General features: G+C 34.3%; 1 protein-coding gene across 9 annotated transcripts in view; it reads right to left on the minus strand.

The window, feature by feature from the left end:
* Positions 1 to 1,213: 1,213 nt before the first annotated feature.
* Positions 1,214 to 14,345, minus strand: part of ANKRD12 (ankyrin repeat domain 12) — a 122,438-nt gene continuing 109,306 nt past the window's right edge. For all 9 annotated transcript variants that reach the window (XM_004742716.3, XM_013051383.2, XM_045065375.1 and 6 more), the window contains 4 exons: positions 13,061 to 13,159; positions 9,099 to 9,242; positions 6,290 to 6,385; positions 1,214 to 5,676 (listed from right to left, as the gene is read on the minus strand). In XM_004742716.3, the coding sequence (XP_004742773.1) occupies positions 5,491 to 5,676; positions 6,290 to 6,385; positions 9,099 to 9,242; positions 13,061 to 13,159 (525 nt within the window). In that variant the 3' untranslated portion in view covers positions 1,214 to 5,490. The remainder of the gene's footprint in view (positions 5,677 to 6,289; positions 6,386 to 9,098; positions 9,243 to 13,060; positions 13,160 to 14,345) is intronic.

The raw sequence follows: 14,345 nt of genomic DNA on the forward strand, positions 1-14,345 counted from the left end.
CGTTTTCTAAAGGATCAATACATGATGTTAAAAATCATTCAGTGTTAAAAGAGCCAAAGTGCAAGACAAATAGATTTAATGTAACAGAGTTAGCAAAAGTTGATTATATAGTTTCAGATTCTACAAGGTAGCTAACTTTTAGAAACTATTTGTTGGGGCACCTGGGTGACTCAGTCTGGTAGGGGTCTGACTTCAGCTCAGGTCATGATCTCAGTGTACTGGGATAGAGTGCCACATTGGGCTCCCTGCTCAGCATGGAGACTGTCCCCCTGCCCCTCTCTGCTTGAACTCTTTCTTTCCCTCATAAATGAATAAAATCTTTAACAAAAAGAAACTATTTGTTGCATTTTGATGTGGAATCAAAGAACAATGCCCACATTTGTTTGAAAATCTATTAAATATTTAAAATATTAACATATTCTCCCTCTTTCCCTATTGTGTGAAGCCATATTTTCTTCATACAAACCAAACCAAAACCAAACAAATAATAGATACAATGCATTGAGTGCAGAAGCAGATATGAAATTTTTAGATATCAAGCCCAATATTATGTAATTTGCAAAATTTAAAATAATACACTTTTCCTACTAATTTTTTTGGAAATATATTTTTCATAAAAGTATACATGAATAGGTTTAGTAATACACTTAAAAATTGTTTTTAATTTCTACTCTGGTTAGTATCAACTGATATAACACAGAAACAAAAGCTCTCAAAGTACTTTCATGACTCCAGAAACTACTCATTAAGAAAAAATGGAAAGGCAGGCCACAGACTAGGTAAAAACACTCAGGACAACGTATCTGACCACAGGGCTTATACACAGAATATATAAAGAAATCCTACAAATCAGCAATAAAGACAACCCAATAAAAATGAGCAAAACATTTGAGGACATTTCACAAAATATGTACAAATGGTCAATATGCATATAAAAAGTAATGTTCAACCTCGTCAGTCATCAGGGAAATGCAAATTAAAGAGGCACAAGGTACCACTACACATCCACCAAAATCACTGAAACTGAAGACTGACACCACCAAACGATGAAGATTCAGAGCAATGGGTCTCTCACAGGGAGGGATATAAAATAGTACAACCACTTTGGAGAACTGTCAGTTTCTAATAAAGTTAAACATACAACAATATTCTATGACCTAGTACTCCAAGGTAGGTATCCAAGAGTGAAAGAATATGTCCACAAAAAAAGATGTGCAGATTCACAGTTTTATTCACAATAGTCCCCAAATTGGAAACAATCCAAATGTCTACCAACAAGAGAATGAATAAACAAGTTTGTACAATACACTACTGCTCATTAATAAAATGGAACATATTACTGATATATGCAACATGGATGAATTTCAAAACCTTATGTTGAGAGAAAGAAGGCAGACACAAGAAAATAGTATATACTCTTTTGATTCCATTTATATGAAACTCAAGAACAGGTACAAGAAACATACAGTGATGGGAATCACAGTGGTCTCTTCTAGGGTAGGGAGTACTAACCGCAAACGGGCACAGGGAACTTCCTTCTATGATGCAAATAATCACAATTCAGGCAATGGTTAACAGTATATACATTTGTTAGGACTGGCTCTTTTTGTTTAAACTGGATTTAAACCAGTTTAAAAAAAAATGGAGAAGGTACTCATAATGAGCTCTTAAGCTGAGTGATGGGCACACAGGTACGCCACAAAAGCTTGTTTCATTCTGTGTTTAACAGCAGAATTTTCTTCAGAAGTGGGGAAAACGTGGCTACCTGAAAGCTTTTTATCTGGACTACTCAGATATTTTGATGCGGCGTATAGCTTTTTTTTTTAAAACACATTTTAAAAAGTCATCAATAGAGTTAAATAAATGTGTTTCATAAATAACCTTAAATTCTGTGTAAATAACCCACCTAATAAAACTGAATCCCCATGCAAGCAAAGGTGTTTATCTTTAGGTATTTTTATATGCTACTTTCTCTTATGGAGATATGCACATGTCTAAGAAATTTACATTATTTGCTGATATTGTGTAATATTTAACATTTAGTCACTGGAAAAAGTCATTCTAGATTTATTTTTCACTGTTTTTATGTTGATAGTTATAATTCTACATGCTTTTTCCACCATATTGATTAAGGGAATTATTTAAACTTTATTTGCCTCCATCTGTTCTATGAACTCTGGTTCTACTGATTTAAAACTTTGGGTAACTGCTACTGTGGAGGCTTTCTAACCCCATTTTAGGTACAATGGAGACTATGGTGTCAAGAAAGCCACCAAGAAGATGAATTAAAAGGTATTTAATCCATTAAACTCCACAAAGTTTTTCCAAAGACTAGTATCTCTTGTATCCATCTTTTTGCCTTAAATGTTTGAAAGGGATTTTCGGAAAAATCATGAAAATGCTCTCTTTAAAAATTTAAGAAGATAAGACTATCCGATGAGTTTTAAAGTCAATTTCCTCTATATAAAATTTTGGGGGTTTATGTACCAGGAAACCAGAAATAGAATAAAAAATATTGCTAGCTTTCTGAATAACTAAGAAAAATACATATTTAGCACTGCACTCAATTTCTAGAATGAGTATATAACTATTAAGTCTGTTAACATGAGCCTCATGGGGTATTTGCTTGAGATTTTTGTGGTTATGAAGTTTGCAGCATGTCTAACATTTATAATTCATTTTTGAGATCTCATTACTGAAGAGAGTTGAGCTATTTTTCAGAGGTTGTTGCCCCAAAACGAGTATTTCTGTAATTTTACTACTGCCCAAAGTAAACACTGGTGTTTGGCTTAGAGTCACATGGGAGTGGGAAGTAAAAAAACATTTAGCACACATTTCACTCTTATTTTTTCTATAAAAATATAACTCTTTATTAAATAACATGCACAAATATCAACTAGTCATTTATTAAACAGATATGATTTAGAACAAGATTTAAAGAAATACAAATCCTTAGGTACAATTTAGTATATCTTGTTCATGATATTTGAATAGTTAAAAAAAAAATCACTGATTAAACTAACCATCCTTTATTTCTCTTTCAGAATCCTAAATCTTTTTAGGTATATACCCCATTCCAAGTTTTTTCCTAGTATTTCAGAGCTTTAGAATATAAAGCTCCTAACTACTTAAGTATAAATTACACCGAGAAGGCATTCAACTTTTCGTGTAAGCTATCTGATCAGCTTTGAGTCACTTTACAAGGAAACCTGCAGAAGCAGAAGCATGGCATCAAGGCTCCAGCAACTGGAGGTACCACTGAAGAGGGTGAGAGCTAGGTTAGTATGTAAAAAGCTGGGACAACTAAAATATGCCAGATTCCTGCTTGCTTGTTCTCTTCTGCAGCTTGTTCTGTTTGGCCAAACAGTGATTTCCCCTCCTTTTCCAGTTGGGCCCTCAGAACAAGATGCTGTATAAATTTACTCCTCTCTTATTTTCTATGACTTCAATGCTCAATAATCTGGTTTTTTAGTTTTAGGCAGAAGTATAAACAAAATTTGCATTTAGTTTTTCATATTAAAAAGTATTGCTTTTATAAATTAGCTTTTAATGTTCCCAGCCTTAATACACTTAACTTCAACAAAACCAGTGCTTCAAAACCTACCCTGCCTTTCTTGGCCCCATGTATCCAATAAAAAAGGCCCAAATCTCTCATCTAAATTTCTAAAGAACACTACATCCAACCTTTATAATAAAGTCCTTGCACTGTGTATCTTTTACACGTGCTGCTTTATTGCGCATGCCAAGTACAGTATGAATTAAAATATAAATTGACATAAAAATTCAAAAATCCCTAAGCTTAATATAAACCTTTGCACTCAGAAACTTCGGTTTTTACATTCTCTCCCATTAGCTGGGATTTCCAACTTGCTTGCTGAGTTTAAGTCACTTTATTCCTCATATATCCTTTTTACTTTTCTCTATCAGAATAAAAAATATCCAGCATTATTTTATAATTCAAGAAAGTACTGTGGAAAGTTCTGTAAATTTTATCTCATATATTTATGTTCAATTTTACATATAACCTAATTTTCCTTTCAAAAATGTTTAATAAGTTGAGCAGATTTCAGACCTGAAATATTCCTGAATATTTAATCTACTTCATGTTATAGGAGAAACTGGGTTTTTTCTAAGTATATTGCTAATTATTTTATTAAAAACAGCATACCAAATCTTATTTTAATTATAAAGTTCTGAAAATTATGTTTTGCATCTTGATACAAGGAAAAATATAACATATTAATCAATTTTTCATAAATATTGAAGAGATTGACCAGAATATGCCTGTTTCTTGTACTTTTGACTACCGAATAACTCTTTTTTTGATTTGAGTACTCAGTTTGTATTTTAAAAGTGCAAAGGTTATTAAGCTTAAAACATTATATTTAAGCAATGTAAAAAAGTTTTACAATGATTTAACATGACCAATAAAATTTATTAAACATATTTACATATATTCACAGATTCTTTCATACTTGAGTATTAAAATAGACATTTACAATTTCAGAATTTTCATTCAAAGGCATTTTGGGAGGGGGAATGGGTTCTACTGTGTGAGATGAAAAAAGAGCTGTTTCTTTGCATGACTAATTCTAAATAATGTGTCCAACACATTGAGTCATAAGTACTATCCCAGGAGACTGGCATGAAACACCCTACACTACTTTAGGCATTGCTTATGGAGAGAGTTAAACTGTAGGAAGCATGCAGTACAACTAAGTCACAACCTTTACAGTTATGGTGATGAAAACAAGCTAACTCAAACACATGCAGGCCTTATTTAAAAGCTTTGCTACCTGAACACATTACTACTACACTCCATACAAACGACAACTTTGGTCCAATAGAACATTAGACACAACAGCTTTACAATTATTTCTTTGTACATGTTTTGACTACCAATCCCTTTGTATACATTTTGACCATTAATTACAAGATTTACATCTGCACAATATGTATAAAATAAGTTATTAAAAAGGAAGACAATATTAAAACTTTTGAAAAGAAAACTGTACAATTAATTTACAGATAAAATAAACTGAAGAAATTTTGTGCCAAGTTTTTCTTCCACATTAGAAACTATTTGGTAGGAATTGAACCTTTTAGCTTACCAATATATTTTAAGATTTGAATACTAGTGGTTATCTTGTTACTTAGGAGCGCTAACAACTTCCAGTGCTGTTAGCAGATTCTCAGCTTTTGAAATATCTACCACGGTCTGCCAACATGCTCTAATGTAATAGTTACCTCTCACCAATATAAATAATAGATTTCAGTTAGAAACTGTTTGGATCTAGGATCCAAAATAATTCTCTTTTCATTCTTTATAAAATGACAGTGTTTACTACATACATAACCAACTTTAGTCAAACTTTACTAACAACTGTAAAGGCATAATATCAGTATTTTTCTCAAAAGGCAGTGTTCCACAGTTTAATACTCTTGAGCCATATGAGTTTAAGACGACACCACCAGAAGGAATGGCTGTTATTATATGGGAGTTAATTCAAAGTCATCATTAACATCAACAAGGGGAACATAAAACTCCTGGATTTCATAAATGCTGATAGATTTATAGGTGGCAGGGTCAAGTTCCTGGAGTTTGAGCTGCCATTCTAATCTCTGGACGGCATTTAAAGCTGCAGCTTCATGTTGTTGTCTCATTAAAAGACAGGTCTATTGAGAGGAAGAGAAGAGTTAATTGATTTTTCTGTCAAGTTTGCTTTAAAAATTAATCTCACCCATAGCTTCTTTAGCGATTAAGTTTTTAAATTACACACCCATTTCTGCTTTATCCTGTCTGTATCCATATGCCAACTATTTCTGGGTCTGCAACTTCACCACTCTCTGACCTCACAGACTTTAATTTGAAACTGCTCTTTCAAATAAGGAGACTTCAAATTATCAAAAGAATCATGAACAGCTAAGAAGTGATTTTTGAAATGGTTTAAAATCTCCAACCAGATAATTTTCCTTATGAATTATTTGTAGTATATATTCTTTCTCTGACTGCCCTCCCCCATTCTTTCATTGTCAGAGCGATCACTAGACTTGGATACTGGACAGCAAGCATAAATGTCCCCATCAGAAACTGCTACTTCTGTGATAGTTTCAACTTTCATACTACACTGGTCTTGAAAAATGGACTTGTGCTCTTTATTTTCCTTTATTTCCCAACTGTAGCTGGCATGAGAATGCATGACTAATGGCTATCTCCTTGCCTAGTAGAGCTACACTTTCCATTTAAGAGGGAAGCATCCATTTAAACTGAACTTTTAAATATACATACCTTTAATTTGTCAAATTTATCATCCACATCTTGTAACCAAGACATGAATTGTCTTGCATTAAAGCGATCCCTCACAGAAGTTTTACTGTCATCAGACTGAAAGAGAACATCAAAAGTAGTTGAATACTATGCAATTTACTAGCCAACTTTAAAACCTATATGCCATTATATCTCTTTACAGTATAATGGAATGATGAAAAGAAAGATGGAAACACTTTGAAAAAAGATAAAAATGTAATTTTTTAATGCCTAGGACATTCTTATTAAAGTAAAATTTATTTCATTTCTCATTTTAATTTTAATGTTAATGTTTACCGTATGTAGGGAGAAAAAGTGTTAAGGTGAGCTACAGCACTTTAAGGCCAACATTTTTTCCAGGACCAGTATTTTGGAGTGATCATAAAGAAATTCTTTATCAATTCTTAAGAATACAGTTTTGGAATTAAGACGGCTGCATTCAAATGCCAGCTTTGTGTCTTATTATGTAATCTTGAACTAATTATAGACTTTCTCAATTTTCTACTCCGTAAAGAGGGCTGAATACTTCTTCTAATCTTGTTTTGAGAATTAAGTCTCTGAAGTCCTCATCACAATGCTTGGGCATTCAGGCAGCACTCACTCCAATAAACATCTGCTGTAGTTACTACTATTACTATTACCACCGGTGCTATCCAAGTGACATCCAGCCATCATGTAGATGGCTCCCAGTTTTAGCTGTTACCACTTCCTCCTTGGTCCTCTGTAAGATGTTTTTAGTATTTAAGATTTTATTATTGAGTCTTTTTAATATTACAAGCTTATTTTGAAAGGAAGTGGTCTAATGAGAAAGCAGGCTAACGGATGATCTAAGCCTTTAGCTAGGAAAGGTAGATTTATTCTCCTTTCCTTTAATTCCTTGGCAGCTATTCTCATAGGAGCCCGCTACTCATTGAGAGACCATCTACTCTAAAGCCAGAGTAGAAGGAAGGGTAAGAGTTCCATAGTTTTCCTCAAGAGAAGGATAAAGTTCGTCTGTCCTTTAATTATTAGGCCAATCGTGGCCTAATCTTCTTTTAGTCTCTGATTTGGGGATCCTTCTAAGGGTTTACTGAGAACACTCACTTATTTTTGATGTTTTCCTATAACCTATCTGGGGCAACAGATTCTTATTTATCAGAAACATCATGTTGTGGTCCAGTGGCTTTCCATCTCAATTTCCAGTTCTGCTATGGATTGCTTTTTATTTTTACATCTTTTGTCATTTCAGTGAGTTTTGGAAGGAAGACAAAATAAAAAGGTATGTTTACTCAACCACTGTGAACAAGAAATCTTCAAAAGACTTTCTTTGAAGCTTGATTTACATTGTTCTAAAGTTGATTTCATTACTCTATAATTGCACAAAACTTTAAAAGATCTCAAGATATTTCATTGTCTAGTCCAGCCTTTAGTAACATAGTTAAACTTTTCATTTCAATTATTAAAAACCATTCATTCTTCCGTTTAAATTCTTTAAAGCTGAGAATTATGTAAATTCCCTCAGTGGCCTTTTCCAATGTTTACTTCTTTAGAGTCAAATAGTTCTTTCTTAAGATCCAACTATTTTATTATTATTTTAGAGAGAATGCATGCAAATTGTAGGTGAGGAGTAAAGGGAGAGGGAGAGAGAGAATCTTAAGCAGGCGCCATGCCTAGTGTGGAGCCCTACGCAGGGCTCGATTTCATGGCCCTGAGAGATCATGACCTGAGCCGAAATAAGAGTCAGACCCTCAAAAGACTGTGAACCACCCAGGCTCCCCCCTTCTCCCACAATTATTATTCTTAATAGCCTTTTCAAATATCTCTGAATACTTTCATTTGGATAAAACAGTTGGTGACTTAAAGTTCAAAATCCACTGTTCTAGTTTAATCTTTTAAAAATTTTTTTATGAGTTTTAATGCCCAATTTATTTTAATGACATAGTTAATTTATAATTAGATTTTATTTAATAATTTTTAATTTTTTATTAACATATAATGTATTATTTGCCCCAGGGTACAGGTCTGTGAATCGCCCAGGTTTACACACTTCATAGTACTCACCATAGCACATACCCTCTTCAATGTCCATAATCTTTTTTTTTTCTTACAGAGGAGAAAAATAAAGCCCAGAGAGAACTAAGTAATTTTCTCTGTAATATACCCTACATCCTTTGTGTTTCTGTCTGACTTAAAACAGCATTTCTTAATACTTTTGTGTGATAATCCTTCACTGTCCATGCCTACTCTTCATTTTAATCATTATATTCTATGACGAATGAATTTCATTCTTGTTTGTGAGGCACAAGATATTCTTACAACTGGTATGTCTGGTTCTGAATTCGTATAATTTCTATGTGTCAGTAAACTCTATTCAAGACATAGCTACAGTTTTTTTCCACAACTGTATTTATTTATTCCAGAAATATCCAAGACCAAAACAAGACCTGGCCCTACTTTAGCACCATCACAATCTAGAGGTTCAATCTGCCTGTAGTGTCTTCCAGCTTACAGTTGCTTTCTAGTTGCCTGAAGGTACAAACACCCAGTTTAGAAACAAATTACAAATTATGTAAAAGGGCACTATTCTAAACACATATTGGTTTTATAAATATCAGCTTTTATAACATGAGCCTGATGTTTAGAGGATTTTAGAAAAAAGATCAAGTGATATAGAAGTACTTTATTCTGCAAGAACTGTTTTTCTCTTTAGAGTTTTACTGATTGCTGGATTCAAGTTTCTTCTGTGGGAAGAGATTACAAAAACACCCAAGCTCTATTTAGTAATATTTTAAGTATATCAGTGGCACTTTACCTGAGCATCCAGAGGCACACTGTACACTTCTGCGTCCAGTAACACAGTGCACGCGCTAAATGGCAGTGTTTGATTTGCCAATGTTCTTGCAGCTCTGTAATGAACTCGTAGAACTTCCTGTTCATTGGATACAATGAGCTTTTCCTAGTTGAACCAAGAATTAAAAACAAAACAAAACAAAACATAATTCTTCAATCACCTGTTTTTTCAAATAAAATTACTTGAAATGTACTAAAGGACCTGAATTTCAGGTAAGTTTTTTTTTCTTAAAGATTTTATTTATTTATTAGAGAGAGAATGAGAATGTGCATAAGCAGGGGGAAGAGCAGGGGAAGAGGGACAAGCAGACTCCTGGCTAAGCAGGGACCCTGATGTGGGGCTCGATCCCAGGACCCCAATATCATGACCTAAGCCAAAGGCAGACGCTTAACTGACTGAGCCACTCTGGTGCCCCTCAGACAAGTTCTTTCTTCACAGAGATTGAGGGATTTGAGAGATTTGAGAATGCAAATTGTTCTAAAAGTATAAATAAATGTTTTTTCCAGAAGCAGCAGGCTTTTTAAAAAAATTATCTTTGCAAGTGTACAATGGAAGCTTTTTTGGCTTCACCAAAATGTTCAACCATCACCATTAATTTCAGAACATTTTCATCACCCCAAAAAGAAACTCTGTATCTATTGCCAGTCATGCCCCTTATATACCTCCTCTTCCCTGGCAACCACTACTCTACTTTTTGTTTCTATGGATTTACCTACTCTGGACATTTTCTTATGAATGGATTCAAGGAACATGTGGTATTCTGTAACTGGCTTCTTTCATGTCACATGTTTTCCAAGTTCATCTGTGTTACAGCATGCGTTAGTACTTCATCCCTTTTTATGGCTGAATAATATTCTACTATATAAACACACCATATTTTCTTCATTCATTCATCAGTTGATGGTCTTTTGGGTTGTTCCTAGCTTTGTGCTATCATGAATAAGGCTACTATGAACATTCACACTCAAGTTTTTGCTTGGATGCAAATTTCCTTTTTTTAGGTAAATAACTAGGAGTGGAGGTACTAGGTCATATCGTAGTTCTATGTTTAACCTGATGAGAAACTGCCAAGTCATTAACAGCAGTTGTAGCATCTTACATTTCCATCAGCAATATATGAGGGTTCCAATTTTTTCACTCTTGCCAACACTTGTTATTATCTTTTATTATAGCCTTTCTAATGGATGTGAAATGCTGTGCCATTGTGGTGGTAGCTCGTTTTATAATGAACATTTTCACAGAAACAAACACTGTACCTTGATGCTGATATTAAACCTCTGACAATCACAGTACAATCCTGTCTTAAAATGTGTTAACTGGGGTGCAATACTTCTAGTTATGTAATATGCAAACTCACCCTATCATAAAGTTAATGAAGTATCAGGAAATCCTCTGCATTTATCAGACTAGGAATCCTAGGGTATAGCTACAATCCCAGCCCATGGTGATACTGGTTGCAGACTTGTGCCATCTGGTGGTAACTGTCTTCTTCGGTTTAAACATCGGTGGGGGCAAACTCTAGGACCTGTGGCTGGTTAGAATTTCAAGGATTCCTGAGTCCAGGAATCCTTCCATTATAAGATGTCCATCATTTTGTTGGTTCTGTCTGGCAGACTGAGCTGATAAAATATTAAAGATGTGGCTGGTATTCTTCTCAACACATTCCCTATTCTCTCTTGACTTGACAAGAACTTTATTCTTCCCCTACTGGAGGACGGAGGCCTCACCATATCCAAATATGTATTACTATAGAGCTCTACTGTATTTATAATTTAGTGAAAACACAAAGAAACACAGTCCTATTTAATCTCTTTTAAATTTTATGTAACAAATGATACTCAAAAGAGAAGAGGTAAGTCTAACACTTATGATTCATTAAGTACAAGTTTAAGGTGGGACTTTAAGTGATAATATATATCCAAAAAGTTGATGAGATGCTAAGAAAAAAATAACTAGAAGAAAAGTTTTTCTAAAAGATTGGCCATAATTGTATAGAGATTAAGAGCAATAACCAAAAATGAAGTCCGACCCTAAAAAAACTAAAAGAGATACACTGCTTAAATGACAGCCTAAATATTTCACTTTTGGTCATCATTCCTTTTTTTTTTTAAGGTCATCATTCTTAATGTTATGTCTTTGCACTTCCAGTGCATCACTTCTTAAACAATGTCTTCTGAGAATGGGTTATGCATGCCCCAAAGTACTCCCCATCTTAGTTCTTGGAAGGCAGAGTGGGGCATGACGTAGTTCAAGAAACTGGGCCAGGAACTGTGGGTTTTAAGATGTGTTTGTTCATTCAGTGCGCATTCAAGTATCGTCATCACTTTCAAAGGAAAAATGACCCTAAAACAGGTTCTTGACTTGGGGTCCTAACAGTCCCAAGAAGCCCATACATAGACTGGGGAAAGTGTCAGCTGTGAACCTGGATGTAAAAAATTCTTTATTTTTTACTAACCTCCAACTGGCATTTCATTTTTCTTTCTTTCTTTCTTTCTTTCTTTCTTTCTTTCATTCATTCATTCATTCATTCATTCATTTATTTGACAGAGATCAGAAGTAGGCAGAGAGGCAGGCAGAGAGAGAGAGGGGGGAAGCAGGCTCCCTACGAGCAGAGAGCCCCCTGGGATCATGACCCAAGCCGAAGGCAGAGGCTTTAACCCACTGAGCCACCCAGGCGCCCCCAACTGGCATTTCTTTCAATTATGAATATAGGCCACAAACCACAGAAATATCAAAAGCATCTGCAACTTTGCCATCCATAGAAATCACAAGTATTTTCAATTCATATTATAAGTGTTAGAGATATTGCCCCCAAATGGTATCATTGTTTGCTGTCACACTGGTGAGGCATTTTAAATTGTCTATTGGTCAATATATGAAAGCATGTGAGTAATTTTTACTATCTGCTCAAGTTCTGAAAATTGCACAGTACAAATAAGAATTCTTAACTACCTATAAGGCAGCATGGCTTTTGTTACCTGGAGAGAGGAACAGATGAAAATATATTACCAGGTGGCTTCAAACATGCCTGATGGTTGAAATAGCTATTGATGTGTATAATGTGACTTCTTATTGAGAACAAAATATTCATTGCCATAGGTCATGCACAATGTTGTAAGTTCTGTATCAGTGCTTCTTTCATTTATTGTTCTCTTTGCAATGCTATAAATTTATTAATTTAAAAACATAATTTTGAGAAAAGGTTTTATATTTACCAGATTGTTACACGGGTCTCATGGCACAGAAAAGTGAAAAACCTCTGCCCTAGGAAATCAGTTATGTAAGAATCAAAGAAACTGCATACTTTTGTTTTTGTAAGAGTATATATACCTCTATAAAGAAGGAACACAGTTCATACCAAGTTTCAGAAGTCCCTGGCCCTCCCAAAAGACTAAGAAGGTGCTACATTTTTGTCAATCCAAGTGAAATGAATTTTATGATTTCTATAAATAGATAGGTTTTCTCACATCATCCCATGCCAAGATTAACCACTAGAAACTAGAATACGAAAGCAGAAATCTAAGGACCAATAAAAACAGCTTTTCTAAGTATTCAGCACTGAAGCAGAAAACTTGGAAATCCAACTATCTAACTTGGAATTCACCGCTTTAGTTCCACAAATTCAGCAAATGATAATAAGAAATTATTAAGAGATTTTTATACATCAAAAATACACTCGACACGAACTGTAACATAAGGACAGCTACCCTGAAATAGGCTTGAAAATTCCCTAACTACACAGGTACAAGATAAAAAAATTAAACCATTTCCCAAAATGGTTCTAAATAAGGAAAATCCCCTAAGGCAGTTATATGTGTGTGTGTATATAAAATATATACATATACACATAAAATATAATGTAGGTCATTATGATCTACTGTTAAAATACAATAATTTTTTGCATAAATTTAAACACTTCTTACCCTTTCAATACTGTGTTGCAAACGTAGTTTCATTCTTACAACTTCCTGTTGCCGAAAAAGCTCTTTAAGTGGATCTGACAGTGAAGGTGGTGGTGTAATCTAATTTTCAAAAACATACATTAGTTAAAAAATACAACAATGAGCTATTCCTAATTTTTAACAAAGTTTTATTTAAGTAATCTCTACACACAATATGGGGCTCAAAATTACAACCTCGAGATCAAGAGTCAGCTCTCTTCTGACTGAACCAGCTAAAGCTCTTACTCGATCAGTTAATAAAAACATAAATTATGATGTTCTCTGAATTAGATAATACAGTAACAATTATACAACCGATTATTCTCAACTTCAACAGTCTGAAGCACAGAACATAACAAGAAACTTAGATGTTTTAATTCTGAGGCCACAGCAAATTTCAAAGAGCAAATTAAAAAGCCTAAGGACTAAGGAAATTCCTTTTTACAGAGACACATTTTAGAGCATCAGTAAGTGACAGCTCATAAACAGGGAGGGAGGGTTCACAAAAGCAGGGGGGAAAAAAAAAGCAAACAGTCCGGTCCTAAAGGTTACAGCAGTCTGAGTCTTAGTGTAGTATACATGAAGTCTCTTATAAAAAGATGGAGTTATCCTCTAATAGATCTGTAGTTTTAAAACTTCTTTATTATAGGTGATAACCCATTTTGTCTTTCCATACACCAAAAATCTTATGGTCGGTTCATCTCTAAATCGATTATTACAGTGGACTGCATTCTGGTATATGCTGGAGGTTAAGGAAACAGATACCATCTATGCATTGTTACAGAGTTAATATAGAGACATCTGTGATCCCCTAATATTCTCCCTCTGTCCCTTGGAATATCTATATTCCTCCCTCCACCCTCATCTCTAGCTTCTAACTACTGTCAGCATTTAGGGAAAAGTAAAGTATCTCAGTATGTTCAGGAACCACAGAATAGCTTGACTTTTCTGATAGTTGACTTTTCTGATTCTTCAGAAGGTGGGACAAGCAGATTCTATGTATGTCTTGATGTGGGGCTAAGGAATTATACACCATATATGAAAAGCTTTAGGCAAAGAATCAAGCCTGGATCTGATTGGGACTCTATACTTATAATCAGTAAACAGTTTACAGGAATTATGGGGGAGTGAAAAAAAGGTTAAATAACATCACATGATTTCACTCAGTTGAATCAATGCGGAAAACTCTACAGGACAAGTAACTTACTGGGGCAGATTATTTTTCAGGCCTCTAACTACAGTAATAAAATTATTTGATTTCTGTGCC

Source organism: Mustela putorius, unplaced genomic scaffold (assembly GCF_011764305.1).
Source record: "Mustela putorius furo isolate JIRA1106 unplaced genomic scaffold, ASM1176430v1.1 tig00003858_pilon_pilon_pilon, whole genome shotgun sequence".
Lineage (NCBI taxonomy): Eukaryota > Metazoa > Chordata > Mammalia > Carnivora > Mustelidae > Mustela > Mustela putorius.